Genomic DNA, 21973 nt, shown 5'->3' with positions numbered 1-21973 from the left:
CTGCAGTGTTTCTATATTCCAAAAGTACCTTAAAATGGTATAGTGAGATACCAATGAACACTATTGGCTTTTACCACTATGTTGTAGTATGAAAAACAGAAGCTTTTAGAACTATTGTTCAACAAAATCCTGAAGCCTTTTTACTTAATCAGTAGAAGATTGACATTTGAGGAAAATGTGTTGCCACTCTGTTCAAGATATATTGTCATTTCTCTTTTCAAATTTTTCATATTTTAACAGTGCCCTTATGTCTGCCATTTGTTATATTTGCTTACCAAAAAAGAGAATGGTGAGTATTTTTATTCCAGTTGTATTACATTTACTCTGTAGAATTAGCATTTGTATTGGCCTTTACAAAGTTAACTAGTAGCATTAGTTCTATGTCAAGATTTTGTGGGAATTGTATTTGAGTACTTTTAGAGCATCTGCTTACTGGTTTAACTGAAGAGGGTTGTTTATATTTTTGATGTGTTGTAAGAAGGTGCTATATGAGCCATATAGTTTGTTTTTATTCTGAACCCCATGTATTGTACTTTTCTTTACCTTTTCTAGTCAAACCATTTCGGGTGAGAAAATTGCTTGATCTTCAGGCCAAAATGGTGAGTATTAAAAAGCCCTAAAATTGACAAGTGTACTCTGTGTTACTGGGCTTTGGGGAATATAAAATTGAATGAGCCATGATCTTCAAGGAACTTACTATCTGGGGAGCTTAGTCAATGGAATAAAAAATCAGTAAGATTGGATTCAAGAAGGAGTGGTGATGCTTGAGAGAAATTTTAAGGAATTAATATGATTTAACTAGGCCAAAAAGGAAGAGAAGGGCAGAGGGAACAGCATAAATAAAGACACATAGATGGCAAACAGCAAAACTTTAGGGAACTGTGTTGCCACGGCTAGAAAACAAGTGTCAGGGAGTAATTAAAAACTTCCTCTATTTAAGTAACATGGTTGGTTTGTTTGTTTGCTTAAGTTTTTGTGGATATGATCTAGGAAAGCATTCCTTTCTAGACACATAAACTTCAGTATATTCCCTGACTGTTATCTCTTGTCCTTACAGCTTTCTTACATTGTTATTTTCACTACACCTGTCAGGTAACAGAAGTCTATGAAGCTTTGAGTATGAAACAGTAGGAAGTTGTAGTGTCTATCCTAACTGTTGGAGCCTGCATGATCTACCTGAAGGCATTCAAATTTAATGAAAAGCACAAACACATGTGCACATTCATGCTTCTCCAGTGCATGTAACATGCTTTGCTGTTAGGACAATTCAATGATCATTCTTGTTTCATAGCTCCCTGTTTTGGTTCTATCACTGCAATATCTTCTCTAAGCTCTCTGAAGATGTCAGTGATAATGTTTCTGTCCAAATTGAATTGTATGTCACAGTAATATGAATGGTGAGGAAGTTGTACATTTTTCCATGTGAATAGCAAAGTATGTCAGAGGACTACTGAAAATTCTTAGCATAAATAAGATCTTACTGATTGTTATTAACTGAAACAACAGCATATGTTCAAGTTTAGAAAATGATTTAGTACATGATTGTATAAAAATTTTAAACCCAGACATTGAATGTATGACTTCATTAATAACATTTTATATAGTATATTAGTAAATTATCCCATTATCAATGGCCATTTATAGAGATGCATTTTTAAAAGATTTTTAATTCATTTGAGAAAGAGAGAGCAGGAGCATGGACAAGGGGGAGGGTCAGAGACAGCAGAAAAGCAGCCTACCTGCTGAGCAGGGATCCCGACGTGGGGCTGCATCCCAGGCCCCTGTGATCATGACCTGAGCCAAAGGCAGACGCTTAACCAACTGAGCCACCAAGGCACCCCTATAAAGATGCATTTATAATTGTTTTAATTAGCTGAATTTTGGTGAATTTGATTAAGTCCAACAATATCAAACCAAGAAGGAATAGTGTGCTTACATGTAACCCAACATGTCTAGTGGCATAATCTGCATGTTAGAACAAATACATTGAATATGTGAATTTCTGACACCTGCAATGGCATGTATCCCCTCTATACCCATTCATACCCTATAATTCCTGATCCATGAATGAAACAAAATACAGAAATTGTCTTTCTGGAGGCAAACATGAATGGTGGGAAGTGGAGCAGACATGTTGTTATCATACATACACCAGGCTCTGTTGAGACCAATCTTTAGAACAGAGGTGGGGAGTTAGCTCTTCCCTGAGGGTTGGTAAGAATGGTTTCTAGGATTCTCCTCTCTGCCTAGCATGAGCCTAAGTGACTTGGGCTATGATTTTTCCCCCCTATTTCCAGCTTTGTCTCTGCTTCCTCAGAATTCCTTTCTTTAGTTAGTTTGGTCTTTCATAGTAGAGGCCTTCTCAAATGCCTGGCAAACCTTGTTTTTCCATATTTAATAGTAAAGAACTAAAATGGTGATTGGAAGGTTTTGCATGTGAGCAGGACTTGTTCATTGTAGGATCTTGATGTTTCACTAGGGAGCCCCATAGATGGCTGTGTCACTTTCCCTGGAGAAGAATTCTCTTATTTCCTGCCTAGGGGTTGTATTAGGCTTCTCTGGAGAAACAGAACCAATAGGATACATGTATAGATATATAGAAGGGTATTTATTATAAGGAATTGACTTGTATGATCATGAAGCTAACAAGTCCATAGTCTGTTGGGGGGCCATCAGGCTGGAGACCCTGGAGAGCTGATATTTCAGTTTGAGTCCAAAGGCAGTCTGCTGTAGAACCAGAAAGAGCTGGTGTTACAGATTCTTTTAAGTAGGCTGCTGGAGAATTCTTTCTTGCTTGGGGGAGGCTGGTGTTTTTGTTCTATAAGGGCTTTCAACTGATTGAATGAGGGCCACCCACATTATGAAGGGCAGTCTACTCAAAGTCCATCAATTTAAGTGTTAATCTCATGTAAAACACTCTCACAGGAGCACCCCAAATAATGTTTGACTAAATATCTGGGCACTCTGGGACCCAGCCAGGTTGACATATAAAATTTACCATCATAGGTTATAAACTTCACTACTAGCCCCATGGGATGTAAGCAGTGAAAGGGGGTGAGGAAGGAATTTGGGGCTGTATTTCTTACTTAGGTTTTCAACCAGTCCTGTTTTCTGCTTCTCTTGTACTTCTGCTACTTCCACTTTTCAGAGGTATCTGGTCCCTCAAATTCCTGAGCCTTTTTGAGAGTTCTCAAACCTGAATCTGCTGCTTTTGAGCCTTTTTCTGTTGCTACTTTAGGTTTTGTTTTCTCTGTTTTGCTAAATTCACAACTCTTTGTCCATTTTCTTTTCATTCTAGGCTCTAAAACCATTTAGGGATCTTTTCATTTGCTGTTGTGTCTCTCTTGTTCTCTTTGAATGTGTGCTTTATGCCTTTTTCATTCCCTTAGTTTTCACTAGGGCTTTGGGAGGACCCAGAGTTAAATCCATATGTTCAATATGCCATGTTTAACTGGAATTATTTTTTAAAAAGCAGAGAATGTTAACTTTTTAACAACTAAGATACGTTCATTTAACTAGACAATAAATGCTAAAGGTCTTTCCTCTACTAAATATTTGCTCTATCAAAAAATGTTCCAAGTCAAAACAAACACTGATACTAATTGACAGTGAGTATATATAGGTATTTCAGCATAGATAAACTGGATTAATTTGGTTTTGTTATAACAAATTTAATTTCAAGAAGCTGTTATGGGGCGCCTGGGTGGCTCAGTGAGTTAAAAAGCAGAGAATGTTAACTTTTTAACAACTAAGATACGTTCATTTAACTAGACAATAAATGCTAAAGGTCTTTCCTCTACTAAATATTTGCTCTATCAAAAAATGTTCCAAGTCAAAACAAACACTGATACTAATTGACAGTGAGTATATATAGGTATTTCAGCATAGATAAACTGGATTAATTTGGTTTTGTTATAACAAATTTAATTTCAAGAAGCTGTTATGGGGCGCCTGGGTGGCTCAGTGAGTTAAAGCCTCTGCTTTCGGCTCAGGTCATGATCCCAGGGTCCTGGGATCGAGCCCCACATCGGGCTGTCTGCTCAGCAGGGAGACTGCTTCCCTCTCTCTTGCTGCCTGCCTGTCTGCCTACTTGTGATCTCTGTCAAATAAATGAATAAGGGGCGCCTGGGTGGCTCAGTGGGTTAAGCCGCTGCCTTCGGCTCAGGTCATGATCTCGGGGTCCTGGGATCGAGTCCCGCATCGGGCTCTCTGCTCGGCAGGGAGCCTGCTTCCCTCTCTCTCTCTCTCTGACTGCCTCTCCATCTACTTGTGATTTCTCTCTGTCAAATAAATAAATAAAAATAAAATCTTTAAAAAAAAAACAAACAACAAATAAATGAATAAAATCTTTAAAAAGAAGCTGTTATAAAAATAAGAATACTGTATTTCTAAGCCCCATTTCTGCCTTCCTTGTTTTGAACAGTATTTGATTCAACAAAATTGTAATATAATAAAAGAAGTTTGGTTATTTTCTTGGAATTCATTTTAGTGGTATGCTTTCTCTGGATAGCCAGATATATCTAACACAGGTATCCAGCAGTAATGACTTCTGTCATTATAATATTAATGTTTATATTAAGACTTGTTTTAGTTCTATCAAGGTGCTTGACCACTGCAGTTGTTGGATTTCCTAGTTAATTTTCCAGGAACTATGATAATAAGATTTGAATATTTCTTTTGCCCTGTTTTCTTGGCTTCCTTTTTGTCTTGCCACCTTTCTGTCTAAATCAAGAATGAATCAACTTTGAGTCCTGAGTATGCTACCAGTGAAAGTAAGCCATGCTGGCAGTATAAGTGGTAGACCTAAGGCATGGACAGAGGAGAGAGAAAATATAAGAAGTAGGAGAAAAGGTCATAAAAGAGAAGTCCACAGGCTGGTGAGGGTAGTTTTATGATCGTTGATTTAAATGTCTGGTTATTTACTCTTTGATTTCTTTTTTTAAAAAAGATTTTATTTATTTATTCAACAGAGAGAGACACTGTGAGAGAGGGAACATAAGCAGGGGGAGTGGGAGAGGGAGAAGCAGGCTTCCCACTGAGTAGGGAGCCTGATGCAGGTCTCAATTCCAGGACCCTGAGATCATGACCTGAGCCAAAGGCAGATACTTAATGACTGAGTCACCCAGGCACCCCTATTCTTTGATTTTCTATATCATCTTCCTATACCATATCACATAGTAAAATTAGGGTCTGAATATACACTTAATATGTTTACTTTATCATTACTTTTTTTCCTTATGCCATAGGGTTGAAAATTGAAAATTTTCAATTTTCCTATTTCATTTCAGGGAATGCAGCCTCACCTCCAGGCTTTGTTGTCGTTGTATAAGTTCTTTGCTCCTACGTTGATTTCTGTATCTTTGCCTGCAAGGAAGAAGGTAAGGGATTAAGGAGTGGTAAGTCATATTGAGATTGAAATGTGTTATTTTTGATTAAGTCAATTTGCAGATTTGAACTGAAATGTTTACAGCATACTGTTTTAAGATCTAGTATTGCAGGGATACCTGGGTGTCTCATTCGGTTAAGCATCTGCCTTTGGCTCAGGTCATAATCCCAGAGTCCTGGGATCGAGTCCCATGTCGGGCTTCCTGCTTGGCAGGGAGGGAGCCTGCTTCTCCCTCTGCTTGCCATTCCCTTGCTTGTATTCTTTCTATCTCTCTGACAAATAAATAAATAAAATCTTTAAAAAAAAAAGATCTAGTATTGCAGCACTGTTTCTGGAAAGTTTTTTTTTAGGGATTGGCACTTTGTTTTGATTCTATTTGATGTATTTAATAGATTCTTGATCAGAAAAAAACCTAAATGGATTTGCATGGCTGCAAAATGTTTCATAATTAATATGCTTTCAGTTAATGAAGAGTTTGGGATTTTATATTGCTTTGGGTTATGGGTACCTACTCATGGACTTTAATCCAATTTTTTATAGATCTATTTTAAGAATTCAGAGAATTTGTGGAAGGCAGCTCTATTTGCTGTGAGGCAAAGGAATCAGGGACCCCCTCCTGAACCTCTAAAATTGATGTTAGGTCCAGGTCAAGTCCGTCCTCTAAAAAGAGTAAGTATTTAATAGTGCAGATGATTTGTGCAATTTTTTTTCTTAAATCCAAACAATAAACATTCAGATGTTTTAAGAGATTATAGATATTTAAATACATTTCAACTGCCCAGGATTCTATGCAAACCACATTCAGATCTCATTAATTGAACAAACTCAACAATTGCTTTTACATTTAGTTTGTAGTCTATTGATAGATTGTTTTATTGTCTTTCTTCTTTAGAAATGGAATTCCTACTCAGTTATACCAGTGCTAAATTCTAGTAGCTGCATTAAAGAATGTGGGAAAACAGAGATGACTCTTTCTGATTATCTCAGTAGCAATGAATCGTTTCCACTAGAACAGCTTAAAAGCTTCCCTCAACTCTTACAGAACATCCACTGCTTAGAGGTATGTGACTGGACCATGTGCTTATCTGCATTTTTCATTTGATTTTCATACCCTTTATTTTTGTTATATATTTGCTTTCTGATGATTTCCTTGTTGCTATAACCTACTTTTCATATACTTACAGTTGACTGATCTCTCTTTGCAGCTGCCTTCTCAGATGGGTGCAGTGTTGAACAACTCTCTGTTACTTCACTATCTTAACTGTGTCAAAGATGAGTCTATCTTACTGAGGCTTTATCACTGGTTGAGTCAAACATTACAAGAAGGTAAAAATTATTACTTAAAAGCATTAGGTGAATGAGGAAGGAACAAAATAATTCATATCTTTTATAAGGGTAAGAAATTCTAAATAGGAGGAGGCTTTGTATGCTGTAGCTATTTCTCTGATAATCATATATTTAGAGCTGGTATGCTTTCCTTGTAATTTTAGGAGACAATAAGAAAGGAGGTATGTTGTTAAGGAAACATTGCTGGATGGCCACCTAAACTCACTGCATGTCTCCATTTTAATGACCATCACAGTCCAAAGCCTCTTCATCTATATATGTCTAGAAACTTACTGTTCAGGCCCCAGAATCATCGGACTAGTGCTAAACACACTCAGAGAAGACCAATATATAAGTCAGAATATCAACTTACTATTTTATAATAGAAGGAATTCTTTTTGGTGACCAAAATGTTCATGTCTGCCAACAATAGTATCTCCTCTTTGCCATCAGTATAGATAAGAGCCAAATTAGTCATTAGAAGATTTCTTAATTACAGAATTGAGGGAAAGAGCAATAAGGGAGTTTTTCATCCAGGCCGTAGTAAATAAAGCCTGCTCATTGTATTCCTCTAAGGGGGACAGTTTCTCTAGAGATCATATTTCTGTTGACTGGATTGTTTCTTTCTTGGGTAAGAAACTCCTGACTCTTGAAGTATTTATTTACTTATTTATTTTTAATTTTTTAAAAATATTTTATTTATTCATTTGACATAGAGAGAGAGAGACTACAAGTAGGCACAGCAGCAGGCAGAGAGAGAGGGGGAAGCAGGCTCCCTACCAAGCAGAGAGCCCGATGTGGGGTTTGATCTCAGGACCCTGAGATCATGACCTGAGCTGAAGGCAGAGGCTTAACCCACTGAGCCATTCAGGTGCCCCGTCTTGAAGTATTTAAAGTTGGTTTTAGTTCGTTCCAGGCTAATTCTCCTTTTCCTGCTCAGTTTTTCTTTAGATTGGATATGATATAATTAGATTACCACTTACTAAAACTCATACCTGTATAGTCTTTTGGACTACTGTGTGACTTAAGCTAATCACATTTATTTTTTTTAATCTTTTATTTATTTATTTGAGAGAGAGACAGTGAGAGAGAGCATGAGTGAGGAGAAGGTCAGAGGGAGAAACAGACTCCCCATGAGCTGGGAGCCCAATGTGGGAGTTGATCCTGGGACTCCAGGATCATGACCTGAGCTGAAGGCTGTCACTCAACCAACTGAGCCATCCAGGCGCCCCGCTAATCACATTTATTATATATCAGATTTACTAGTTTATTTTTTCACTGTAAGCTTTCCCTATATCATTAAGTTCTTGAGAAACATCTCACTATGACTTCCACCTACCTGTGTTACAGTCTGTAGTGCAAGTTGGTTAGGGTGTATAAGACTAATTACTTGTTTGTATTTGTCACGTCACTTTAGAATAGTGGTAATTATTTGTATAGTTTTTATTGTTATTCACCCAGATACTTATGTTTAATATTTCTGTTCCAGAGTGCATTTGGTACAAGATGAATAATTATGAACATGGAAAACAATTTACCAACTTCTTAGACACTATCATCAGGGCACAGTGCTTCTTACAAGTAAGATTCCACTTTCTTCATATATACTCCACCACCTCTTACTAAAATTTATTTAGATATCCACTGAATACCCTTTGTTGGTGTGTGGCACAATTTGTAAACATTATTTGCTCAGTTCAAAGCTCGTTATAAATAGAGTTGAGTTGAATTGACATTTATCTCTATACTGTTGGGTTTGAGGAAATAATTTGTTAATTTATGCAAATAAGGTCTATAAGAGAACAAACTGAAGATGTAATTGAATGCATTCAACTAATTGAATTAGCTGGTAACATAGACCTCATAGGGTTAATAATTGTGTTCTTATAATCAACAATATTTTTTAATGTTTTAGCCAATTAATTATTTGGTGTACGTAAGTAACCCTAGTTGTACTTTAAGCTGCAGCTCATTTATCAGCACCATCAAGAAGCCTATACTCATTGCCCTAGTCTGGTTTAGATGTTTATATTATGTGCTTCCTTAGTTTACTGTGCTTACCTGTATTATGGCACTTTCAGTATCTGTCTTTCCACATATTATGAGTTCCCAGCCAGTGGGAACCTTGTCTAACTTTTCTTCCTGTACAAGTGTTAAGCTTGGTACCTGGTACAAAAGAGGTGCATAATAAATGACTAAATCTTAAGGATTTGATGTGAAACCATTGAATTGGAAGTTGGATGTATATTATGGTAATGATGATAAAGGGATACTTTTAGGTTGACTTTTAGGTTTCCTGCTTGGCATTTGGTAAGAAAGAGGATATAGAAGGAACAGTCTTGGAAGGAAAGAATTTTGACTTATGTTTTTGCAGATTTTATTTATTTGAGAGAGAGAACATGAGCAGAGGGAGGGGTAGGGGACAAGCAGACTCACTGCTGAGTAGGGAGCCCAATACAGGCTCTATCCTAGGACCTTGGGGTCATTGAGGTGAGCCGAAGTCAGATGATTAACTGAATGAGCCACCCAGGTGGCTCAGAAATTTGACTTAAAAGATGCCCATGGGATATCTGAAAGGTCGTATCCAATAGATAGATAATGAGTCTAGAGCTGAGGAATGAGATTTGAGCTAGATATATAGCTTTAGGACTCCTCATGATACAGGTGGTGGTTTTAGCTATGTTGTAGATGAGATTATCTAGAGAATTCATGTCATGAAAAGAAAGTCTAGGATGGAGTCCTGGTGCATGCCATTCTTTAAGGCTCAGGGAAACACAGGGAAGAAAAAAGGAAAGCCCTAACTAAATCTTTGGTGAAAATATAAGCAGTCTACACATTCAAGTGTTCCTTCAGATGGAGCTGCCCAGAGTTTGGATTTGGTCTATGGCCTCTAAAGAAATTATAACCCTATTATAACATTGCATACGTTTTTAAAAGGATTTTATTTATTTCTTTGAGAGAGAGTGAGTGAGCAGAGGGGAGGAGCAGAGCAAGAGGGACAAGCAGACTCCGCACAGAGTACAGAGCCTGACATGGGAGCTTGATTCCACGACCCTGAGATCATGACCTGAGCCAAAATCAAGAGCTGGACGCTTAACCGACTGAGCAATCCAGGCGTCCAAACATTGTATACATGACTGCATATACTGCAGAGTAGTACCATTTTATTTATCTTTAAAAATGTTCCATAGCTTGACTTTTTACCTTCTTTCCAATTGCTATTTTATGGTATTTGAGAAGTATGTTTATGAAGATGGTAACATATTCAAATGTTAACCATCTGGCCCTTTTTGTGAGAAACTCTGGACCTAACCCAAGGCTTTTATTATATTGATGACAAAAAATTTAGTCTAAGAGTAAAACAACTATAGCACAGAATAAACAGTTTGTTTTAATTTTTAAAAGACTTTTTATATATTTATTTGACGGAGAGAGATATCACAAGTAGGCAGAGAGAGGGGGAAGCAGGCTCCCTGCTGAACAGAGAGCCAGATAGATGCAGGGCTCAATCCCAGGACCCTGAGACTATGACCTGAGTCAAAGGCAGAGGCTTAAGCCACTGAGGCACCCAGGTGCCCCTAAACTGGTTGTTTAGAGAGTAGTTATGGACCGAGGAGTTTCTTTTCTTTTTTTTTTTTTAAAGATTTTATTTATTTATTTGACAGAGAGAGAGAGCCAGAGAGGGAACGCAAGCAGGGGGAGTGGGGGAGGGAGAACAGCCTTCCCGCTGAGCAGGGAGCCCGATGCAGAGCTCTATCTCAGGACCCTGGGATCATGACCCAAGCGGAAGGCAGACACTTAACGACTGAGCCATCCAGGTGCCCCTTGAGGAGTTTCATATGAGTTTTTACTATTGACTTTTGTTATAGGAGGGGTTTTATTCCTGTGAAACATTCCTGTACAAGAGCCTTCCTCTCTGGGATGGCTTCTGTTGTCGATCACAGTTCCTTCAACTTGTGACCTGGATTCCTTTTAGTAGCTTCTCTGGTATGTACCATGAAAATTTGGGGTCTTTTAACTCAGTGTAATATTAATTAAAGGAATCTTGAATAATCTTTTTTTTTAATTCCTAGAGATGAAACCACTTCTTTTTGACCATCTAGCACAGCTCTTCTTTACATCAACCATTTATTTCAAGGTAAAAAAAAAACTGTCTTGTTTAAATTGAATAGGAAGTACTGTTTTATGGCCAGTGGTACATGATTCCAAACCCATACTGAAGTGGTGGTTTTTCAGCAGGATTCCCTTGGACCTGGACTTGAGGTACTGCATTACTCAGATCAAAGTAAATGCACAGAATTTTCTGTTTTAAAGGTTTTGTTGCATATAATTTTCCTGGACTATTTTCACTTGTAGCAGATGCCAAAGTGAATGGACAGGTGGCAAATTTGTGTTAATAAAAAAAAAAGTGGGAAGTGCTTAACCTTACTTTGATTGTTGTGGTTGATATTTTTATAGATAGACTTATTTTACAGATATTTATTGAGAACCTACCATGTACTAGATGCCCTTCTTGACACTGGGAATACAGTAATGGCCAAAGAAAACAAAACCCCTGTGACATTCATATTGTATATTTATTACATACTCATTTTCTGCTAATAACATTGTTCCAACCTTATATGATAAAATTAAAATGTGTTGCCATTTTGGGGTATTCCCCAAAAAGACCACTGTGGCTTCCAAGAGTTTTACCCAAGTTAGTTTGAGAACCATTTTGTATAGAATGGTTATTCCTATTCCAGAAGAATGACAATAAAAGCCATGTTTCTTTTGTAACGTTGTTTTCACCTTAAACCACTTACTGTTGGCCACATTTATAGGAAGATGTTTTGTCCTGGTTAGTGTTTGTCATGTTCAAATGGCACTTTACTAATTACCTGTTAAAATAACTTGGATTTGAGGTTTATTTATATTACTTGTACTTACAACCTGACCAATAGCATCATTCATGTGACAGTACATACCACTTCTCCAAGCTAATGCATTTTTAGGGACTTCATTTTGCAGCCTTTTGTGATTTTCTTCCTATCTTACAATTGGGTTATTTTTTTCTTTTCTCTTACTCCACCAGAGAGCTGTTTATCTATAAATATTAGGTCAGACCATACGAAATTGCCATTTTTTGAAAGATTTGTATTTATTTATTTGACAGGGGGTTGAGGGAGGGAGAGGGCAAGCACAAGTAGGGGGAGTGGCAGGCAGGAGAGAAGCAGACTTCCTTCTCAGCAAGGAGCCCCATGTGGGGCTTGATCCCAGGAGCCCAGTATCATGACCTGAGCCAAAGGCAGTGGCTTAACTGACTGAGCCACCCAGGTGCCCCCGAAATTGCCATTTTTATAGGTCAAAGATATTTGATCAATGGCAATTTCATATGGTATAACCTAATAACTATGTATACATTTATACACATATACATATATTTGAGAACAGGAGTCTGAGGAGAAAAAGGGATAGAGGCAATTAAATAGTTAGTGGGCCAAGGACAGAACTCGGGAATACTCAGTATTCTTAGCTAAAAAGATGAGTCTGTGAAAGAACCTTCTCAAGAGGTATGAAAAGAACCAGAAGAACAGTAGTGCCAAGGAAAAAAAGGGAATATAGGATATCAAGAAGTAGTGAAGGAATAATGTTGCCATATATCCCAGGAAGATCCAGAAAAATGAGGACCAAAGAAAGTTTCTTTTGAAATCGATAAAACAGAAGTTTTGTGCTACCTTTGTGAGCAGTTTTAATGGAAGGTGGGGGGCAGAACCAGATTTCTTTTTCCTTAAAGGGAGAGTCATTCTGACTTTATATTTACCTTCTCAAGGAAGAGGCTTATATTCTCATGTTAGCAGTGGGAAGCAAGGGCAGTGCTTACCTCCAGATGTTGAAGTGAAATAAGAAAATGTATTCAGAGAAAACAGTGTCCTTGGATGTTGAGGGAGAGCCAGGATATGACTATAATAAGACAGAAAGCATACTTTGAAGAATATTGAAGCTATAGGTTTAGATTACCATGGAATAGAAGTTCTGGAAAATGTAATTGACGATGAACATTTTTTCATGTGTCTGATAGCCATTTGTATGTCTTCATTGGAGAAGTGTCTGTTCATATCTTCTGCCCATTTTTTTTTTTATGATTGTCTGTTTTGTGTGTTTTGAGTTTGAGGAGTTCTTTATAGATCCTGGATATCAACCTTTTGTCTGTACTGTCATTTGCAAATATCTTCTCCCATTCCGTGGGTTGCCTCTTTGTGTTCTTGACTGTTTCCTTTGCTGTGCAGAAGCTTTTGATCTTGATGAATTCCCAAAAGTTCATTTTCACTTTTGTTTCCTTTGCCTTTGGAGACATCTTAAAAGAAGTTGCTGTGGCTGTTATCAAAGAGGTTATTGCCTATGTTCTCCTGTAGGATTCTGATGGATTCTTGTTTCACATTGAGGTCTTTTATCCATTTTGAGTTTATCTTTGTGTATGGTGTAAGAGAATGGTTGAGTTTCATTCTTCTACATGTAGCTGTCCAGTTTTCCCAGCACCATTTATTGAAGAGACTGTCTTTTCCACTGTATATTTTTTCCTGTTTTGTTGAAGACTATTTGCCCATAGAGTTGAGGGTCCATATCTGGGCTCTCTACTCTGTTCCACTGGTCTATGTGTCTGTTTTTATGCCAATACCAGGCTGTCTGGGTGATCACAGCTTTGTAGTAAAGCTTGAAATCAGGTAACGTGATGCCCCCAGTTTTTTATTTTTGTTTTTCAACATTTCCTTAGCGATTCGGGGTCTCTTCTGATTCCATACAAATTTTTGGATTATTTGCTCCAGCTCTTTGAAAAATACCAGTGGTATTTTGATCGGAATGGCATTAAAAGTATAGATTGCTCTAGGCAGTATAGACATTTTAACAATGTTTATTCTTCCGATCCAAGAGCATGGAATGGTCTTCCATCTTTTTGTGTCTTCATCAATTTCTTTCATGAGTGTTCTGTAGTTCCTCGAGTACAGTTCCTTTACCTCTTTGGTTAGGTTTATTCCCAGGTATCTTATGGTTCTTGGTGCTATAGTAAATGGAATCGATTCTCTAATTTCCCTTTCTGTATTTTCATTGTTAGTGTATAAGAAAGCCACTGATTTCTGTACATTGACTTTGTATCCTGCCACATTGCTGAATTGCTGTATGAGTTCTAGTAGTTTGGAGGTGGAGTCTTGTGGATTTTCCATATAAAGAATCGTGTCATCTGCGAAGAGAAAGAGTTTGACTTCTTCATTGCCAGTTTGGATACCTTTTATTTCTCTTTGTTGTCTGATTGCTAGGACTTCTAATACTATGTTGAACAAGAGTGGTGAGAGTGGGTATCCTTGTCATGTTCCTGATCTCAATGGCAAGGCTGCAAGCTTTTTCCCATTGAGGATGATATTTGCTGTGGGTCTTTCATAGATAGATTTTATGAAGTTCAGGAATGTTCCCTCTATCCCTATAATTTGAAGCGTTTTAATCAGGAATGGATGCTGGATTTTGTCCAATACTTTTCTGCATCAATTGAGAGGACCATGTGGTTCTTCACTCTTCTCTTATTAATTTGTTCTATCACATTGATTGATTTGCGAATGTTGAACCATCCTTGTAGCCCAGAAAGAATTGGGAAGGATGAGAAGGGGGAAAGAAGGATGAAAGGGTGGAAGAAGCACAGAGAAGTACAGAGTATAAGAAAGGATAAGTGATGAAAGGGGCTTTCATTTTGGTAGGTGGCTAAGGATATCAGCAGTGTGACATGGTAGTAGAATGAGCTAGAGACTCAGTTAGTTTATGAGGCTATTATTATTATTATTGTTTTAAAATCATATGGGGGGAGGAGCAGAGGAAGAGGGGGAGAGAGTCTTAGCAGACTCCACGCTGTGGGCAGAGCCTGATGTGGGGCTCTATCGCACCCTGACTGAGATCGTGACCTGAGCTGAAATCAAGAGTCAGACACTCAACTGAATGAGCCACCCAGTTGGCCCAGTTTATGAGGATTTTAAAAGGTAAAAGATTTATATGATCTGAAGAGGAACCAGAGTATAGTTTATGAGGATTTTTAATGACTTACTATTATTTTAGCTGTTGTATAACTTGATTATTTAGCTTAATATAACAAATAAATAATATTTTTAAAAGTCTATTAAAACATTTTCAGTGCTTTTGTTTGTGCTTAGCTGGTTGTGTCTATCAGCAAACAACTTTTCTCACTGAAGAATTATGAATGAGAAAATTCTACAAATCTACTGTAACAATGCTATTTTCATTGTGGCATATTAATTTTCTCATTTCTGTCCACATTGATTTATATCTCCTGTATAATTACAAAAAGAGTGTACATAAATTTAAAAACTGGGATGCCTGGGTATCTTAGTCAGTTAATCGTCTGCCTTTGGCTCAGGTCATGATCTTGGGGTCCTAGGATTGAGTCCCATATTGGGCTCCTTGCTCAGCAGCGTGTTTGCCTCTCTCTCTGCCTGCTGCTCTTCCTGCTTGTGCTTTCCTTCTCTCTCTGGCAAATAAATAAATGAAATACTGAAAAAAAAGTAAATTTAAAAACCAGGATACAAGATTTGTTAAATATAGTCAAATCTATTCATGGTCCATAGATGTTATACCACAGTGAATTTTTTTCTATAATTATTTCTAATTTGTTTCTTTGTAGGAGTAGATAACTATGTTGATCATCTTCATAATACAGATTTCTTCATTCTTTTGGCATACATTTCCAGGAATGAAGTTACTAGATGAAAGGAGAGAGTTTGAATATTTTTCATGACCTTGTTACATGCTGGTATTCCTTTGCCATACACAGTTCTTTGAGGGCAGATGGATATAATGGGTAGAGTACTTAAATAACAAGGGTCTGGCAGCCATGGAGAGAGAATTGGGGTTTGGAAGACGAGACTAGAGTAAAGAAGACTGACTAGGAGGACAAAGTAATCTCAGAGATGTGAAGGCCAGGGCAGGGGTAGTTACGGTGGGATTGGAGACGGAAAAATTGGACATTTTGAAAAGAAAGAAAAATGATAGGATTTGGAGACGAAGAAAAGCATGAAGGACACAAGATGACTTTTATGATTTCTAGTTTGGTATAGTAAAGGAAGCAGGGATATTTTGCCTGGAGGACAATGACTAAGATTTTGTGCGTCATTTCAAATAATTGGTGGATTAAATTCAAGGTGTCAATTTCTTTAAAAAGTATTAATTGAACTGTTCTGTGAAGTGAGCATCCTATCACTGGAGATACTCAGATAGCATCTAGGCCAGTATTTGTTAAGGATATGTAATAAAGGTTTCCTGTATTAGGTTTTGGGATGATGTGGAGAGCTTTCAAATTTATAGATTTATCCTCATGAATGCTCTGAGCACATTACTGTTAAGACTGTGTTTCTATGTAAATGAGGCCCTGAGAAATCAAGGCAAAGCCTGAGAAAGGAAAGACTAGAATTGTTTGTTTTCCAGTTACAGAAGGTAAGATAAATTTTTTGACTATCAAAAAGGGAGTAAATTATAGTTGTGACACAGGGTGAAAAGGATAGGCAGCTCATTTCCATAGCAACTTCAAAGGATCTCTGAGGGTTGATAGTAAGTAGTGGGTGATACTGTATTTGAAGATGTGATATATATTATAAATGAATGTAATTTAGAGAAACAAGAGTCTGTTCCTGGGCTGATAAGCTGGGGGCAGTCTTGTAGTGAAAACAGCAGTAAACTTGTACTCGTATTCATCTATCTCTTGGAGACTGATCAGGCTGGAGTAGTAGCTATTGGGCTCTGATGCAAGATGCAATAGCTGGATGCAATCATCCCCATGGTCCCTTCCATCTTTAAGCCTCTGGTTTAATTTGTTAGTTCTCAACACTAAAGTGTGTCTGAATGATTTTGTGAATGATTTTTTTTTTGTTTTCTTTTGCCTTCTCAGTGTAGTGTTCTCCAGTGTCTGAAAGAACTACTGCAGAATTGGCTGTTGTGGCTTTCTGCAGATATCCACATGAAACCTGTGATGAACAGTCCTCTGTGAGTCTTACAACACTCCACAAGAAACTATCTGTACAAAAATGTTTGCATGTAGAGTTTAATAGTGTGTCATGAGACCTTATTGTAAATGCTTAATCATAGTTTTCTAAAAAAAACTTTTTTGTAACTTTTCGCTCTTTTTCCTACAATCCTGTGAGGAAGGGTAATTCCACAAGTTCAGTTCTGTAAATCAGTAAACAACCCTTAAGCCTCTTAAGTGACTTGCAAGAGTTATTGTAGTAAAATATTGGAGAGGTGACATTAGAACTTCATATTTGACTTCCATTCAGTTTAGCTCACTTTAGAAAACATGTTCTTACTTATATGTAAAATCAGTCTGATAATGGCTAGGAAAATCTGTAATTTTGCAGTACAGTTTTGGGGTTTTTTTGTTGTTGTTGTTTCTTTGATGTCTTTTCATTATATACATTAATCAGTTAATTGCTTGATTATGTATAGTATTTTCACTTTGGAATAAAGAGCCCCAGATTTCCATTATGTTGATTAATATTAAAGGTGTGTTTCGACTCTTTCTACTAAAATCCTCGGTTTCCCCTATATTAGCAGCCACATTATTCTTTAACATTTATTTTTAAAAATCCTCTATTGTAGAAAACTGCAAACATAATCAAAAGTGTAGGAAATAGTGGGATTCTTTCCTTCTCTGCCCCTCCCTCTGCCTCTCTCCCTCTCTGCTCCTCCTCCCTCTCTGCCCCTACCCCCTTTCTAAAATAAATACATCTTTTATTTTATTTTTTAAAGGATTTTATTTATTTTTGTGAGAGCGAGAGAGAGTAAGCGGGGGGATGTGGGTGGTGAGAGGGAAAAGCAGACTTCCCACCTAGCAGGGAGCCCAATGTGGGACTTGATTCCAGGACCCTGGGATTGTGACCTGAGTGGAAGGCAGACACTTAACCAACTGAGCCACCCAGGTGCCCCCAAATAAAATCTTTTTAAAAAAAGTATAGAAAATGATACAGTGTTACCCCTATATGTGCATCATCCAACTTAACAGTTACCAGGTCATGATTAATTTTTTTAAAGGTTTTATATATTTATTTATTTGAGAGAGAGCGAGAGAATGCACACACACACAAGCTGGGGGAGGGCCAATCAGACTCTCCACTGAGCAGGGAGCCTGACATGGGTCCTGATCCCAGGACCCCGAGATAATGACCTGAGCTGAAATCAGATGCTTATCTGACTGAGCCACCCAGGCACCCCTAATTTTTTAAAAATTTCTAACACTCCTCACTTTCTTCTTCCTCTGTTCCAGATTTTTTTCTTTCTTTCTTTCTTTTTGCAGCATATCTTTTTTTTATTGTGTTATTTTAGTCACCATACGTCATTAGTTTTTGACGTAGTGTTTCGAGATTCATTGTTCTAGATTTTCTTAAACCTTTTTTTAAGATTTTATTTATTTGAGAGAGAGAGAGTGAGAGAGCATGAGAGGGGAGAAGGTCAGAGGGAGAAACAGACTCCCCATGGAGCTGGGAGCCTGATATGGGACTCGATCCCAGGACTCTGGGATCATGACCTGAGCTGAAGGCAGCTGTTTAACCTACTAAGCCATCCAGGCGCCCTGTTCTAGATTTTCTTAAGCAAAAAGAAAAACTCAGACATCATTTCAGCTGTTGAAAAATGATAACCAGTATAACACCTAAAGAATTAATAGCTTTATTTTATCATCATTTTAAAAAAGTTCTAATTTTTTTTAAAGATTTTATTTATTTATTTGACAGAGAGAGATCACAAGTAGGCAGAGAGAGAGGAGGAAGCAGGCTCCCCGCTGAGCAGAGAGCCCGATGCAGGACTCGATCCTAGGACCCCAAGATCGTGACCTGAGCCGAAGGCAGCGGCTCAACCCACTGAGCCACCCAGGCGCCCAAAAAAGTTCTAATTTTTTAAAATATTTTATTTATTTATTTATTTGGGTGAGAGAGAATGAGTAAAAGTACAAGCAGGGGGAGAAGCAGAGGAAGAGGGAGAAGCAGACTCCCCGCCAAGCAGGGAGCCCAATATGGGGCTTGATCCCAGGACCCTAGGATTACGATCCGAATTAAAGTCAGACACTTAACCAACTGAGCCACCCAGGTGCCCTAAAAACATTTTTTAAAAGATTTTATTTATTTATTAAGCAGAGAGGCAGGCAGAGAGAGAGGGAGATGGAGGCTTCCTGCTGAGCAGAGAGCCCGATGCGGGACTCAATCCCAGGACCCTGAGATCATGACCTGAGCCAAAGGCAGAGGCTTAACCCACTGAACCACCCAGGCGCCCACCTAAAAATATTTTTAATTGAAATACAGTTGACATGCAATATTATATTAGTGTACAACATGGTGATTTGACAATTCTATATACTACACAGTACTAACCATGCTAAGTATAGTTGCCATCTGTCACCAAAGTTATTGCTATATTATTGACTATATTCCCAATGCTGTTCTTTTCAACCCTGTGACGTATTTTATAACTAGAAGTTATTATATCTCTTAATCTCCTTCACCTGTTTTGTCTCCCCCTGCCCCCACCACCTCCATCTCTTCTGGCAGCCATTAGTTCTCTGTATTTATGAGTCTGTTCGTTTTTTTGTTTCTTTATTCATTTGTTTTTCCACATATAGGTGACATAATATGGTATTTGTCTTTCTCTGATGTATAAAAAATAAATAGTTCTTAATATCTTTAAATATCTAATCAACATTCAAATTCCCTATATTATCAGTCATAATCTTAATCTTATTTATACATAATCTTACATAAACTTCCTTATACAAAGTATAAGGAGCCCTCAGCTTCAGTTGCATGTAGTTAGTGGTTAGCTTGGCTAGATTAGCTCCTACTTTTCTTTTTTTTTTTTTTAAGATTTTTATTTATTTATTTATTTGACAAAGAGAGATCACAAGTAGGCAGAGAGAGAGGAGGAAGCAGGTTCCCTGCTGAGCAGAGAGCCTGCTGTGGGACTCGATCCCAAGACCCTGGGATCATGACCTGAGCCGAAGGCAGAGGCTTTAACCCACTGAGCCACCCAGGTGCCCCAAGATTAGCCCCTACTTTTTTCTATGTTCTTACCCCCATAGTGATCTTTTACTTTGAGATGAGCATGGTGAATAGAAGCTTCTTGGGAGTTGCCTGAAAATTGTTTTAAGTTCTTCATACTCATTTTTGCAGTGTGTCTGTATACCTTGTACATCTTTTACTTTTAGAAGGAAATGGAGCGTTATGAGTGTTAAGAGCATCTTGTAAGGCTGTGCTTCTCAAAGTCTGGTCCCTGGACCAGTAGCATCAGCATCACTGGGAACTTGTTAGAGACACAAAGTCTCAGGCCTTAACCTAGACCTACTGAAATAAACTTTGGAGGTAGGACTTAGTAATCTATGTTTTAACAAATGCTCTCATGATTTTGGTGCTAGCTAAAGTTTGAGAACCATGATCATAAATTAATTTAAATGTTTAGCCTCTTCAAACATCTCAGTTCTATTAAGAAGAGTATGTTTGAGTTTATAATCTTTGGGAAATTTACAATGTGAGTCTTAAGGCACCCTGATATAGGAACTTTACAATTCCTTTATTTCCAAAATTCCTAGTAGCCTTTTAAAATTAGTGCCATAAATTTTGGGAGGGCATTTATTTATTTATTTTTATTTAAATTCAATTAACATATAGTGTGTTAATTAGTTTCAAAGGTAGAGTTCAGAGATTTATCAGCCCTATATAATACCCGGTGCTTATTACATCATGGCAGGGCATTTTAAAAGGAGCTTTGTTAGGCACTTGGGTGGTTCAGTCAGTTGAGCGTCTGCCTTCGGCTTGGGTTATGATCTAGTAGTCCCAGGATCAAGTCCTGCATTGGTCTCCCCGCTCAACAGGGAGTCTGCTTCTTCCTCTGACCCTCACCCTGCTCATGCTTTCTCTCTCTCTCATTCTCTCTCTCAAATAAATAAATTTGAAAAAAATATTTAAAAAACATAAAAGGAGCTTTGTTTTCTAAAATTCTTAAACAAATGGGCATAAATGTAGATAACTTTAATGTCATAATACCATTTGGCATTATATAATACAGGGGGGTTTTTTGGGTGTAAAATGGTGGTTTTATTAAAGCGCAGGGACAGGACCAGTGGGCAGAAAGAGCTGCTATCTATAATACAGTTCTTAGGTTCTCAGTAACTTCTTTTATTTTGGACATATTGATGTAATGCCATGTCCCTCTCATGACCATATGCCACATGACTGTCAAAGGGAGTGAATTGTAGTCGTATAATGTAGGGTAGGAAACCATTCTCAGAAGTGGTCCTTCATTGGGCATTTTTGGTTGGTACAGTGAATGGGAAGAGTGTGATACCAGTATTTAGTAGGTGGGAGCCAAGGATGGTAAATGTACTACTGTGGGTGGTGAGAGTAGGAGGCAATCCTGAATAGGGAATTGTTTCATCCAAAATGCCTCTGGTGTCCTGTAGAGAAAGACTTCAAAGGAAGCTGTTCTGAGCAGTCATCATTGTTCAAGTTATTTTAGACACATTTGCCAGGTGCTACCAAAAATCATAGTTAAAATATAGTTTTCAAATGGCCAGCTGAGTATATGGATGCCCACCTATGTGAATGGTCTCCTAATCTTTCCTGCTCACTCTGGCACTGAGCCATTACAGTAGTGGGTAGTGGTAGAGTCATCATTTCTCTGGCTCTAAGACTATATGATGTTCTTTATTTCTTGTGCATAACCATTGTTGGCTACCTAGATCAGAGGATAAAGCTGTGAAATCACATTTCTAGATCTTTTCCTAATCCACTCAACAGTAGATTGAAGGACAGGGGTGAGTAGATGGATAAATTGAACCAGTTATACCCAGGTATAATTTAAAGACACACAGTTCATTGGTTTGGGAAGAATATGACGTATCTACATTTGGTTTTTAGTGGAAGATAGAAAGATGCCAAAAATTTTTCTAATTCAGTTTTTGGATTGAATTGAATTCCAGTTAAAGTGAAAATATTTTTAATAGCATTTCAGCTCAGGAATTCAGCTAAAGTTGGGTCTTGATTTGTATACTTAGAAACTAATTTGCTAAATGCTGTGGTTTCTGGACATAGGGAATATTATCAAAAGTCTTTGTGGAGCTTAATACTTTATTTCTCTGGTATTTAGTAGAATGGTTGCTGAAGATGTTCTGTGAGTAGATCTTAATGATCCCCTGGAGGGCTCTGTAGTTTTATGGTTGATCACTGTGGTTTTTAAAAAAGTCAATTA

The 21973-nt window shown here is 37.7% G+C and overlaps 1 protein-coding gene across 1 annotated transcript in view; it reads left to right on the top strand.

Annotated features, from left to right (window-relative positions):
- CENPI (centromere protein I) overlaps nt 1-21973 on the top strand; it is an 80229-nt gene that overhangs the window by 25282 nt on the left and 32974 nt on the right. Inside the window, exons 6-15 of the mRNA XM_082718495.1 lie at nt 241-289; nt 553-599; nt 5289-5378; nt 5927-6055; nt 6279-6446; nt 6592-6712; nt 8202-8293; nt 10582-10699; nt 10786-10850; nt 16635-16729. Coding sequence (XP_082574621.1) covers nt 241-289; nt 553-599; nt 5289-5378; nt 5927-6055; nt 6279-6446; nt 6592-6712; nt 8202-8293; nt 10582-10699; nt 10786-10850; nt 16635-16729 — 974 coding nt within the window. The remainder of the gene's footprint in view (nt 1-240; nt 290-552; nt 600-5288; nt 5379-5926; nt 6056-6278; nt 6447-6591; nt 6713-8201; nt 8294-10581; nt 10700-10785; nt 10851-16634; nt 16730-21973) is intronic.

Source organism: Mustela nivalis, assembly GCF_964662115.1.
Source record: "Mustela nivalis genome assembly, chromosome: X".
Taxonomy (NCBI): Eukaryota; Metazoa; Chordata; class Mammalia; order Carnivora; family Mustelidae; genus Mustela; species Mustela nivalis.
The sequence above is the reverse complement of the archived record's forward strand: the minus strand, read 5'-3'. Positions and strand labels throughout refer to the sequence as shown.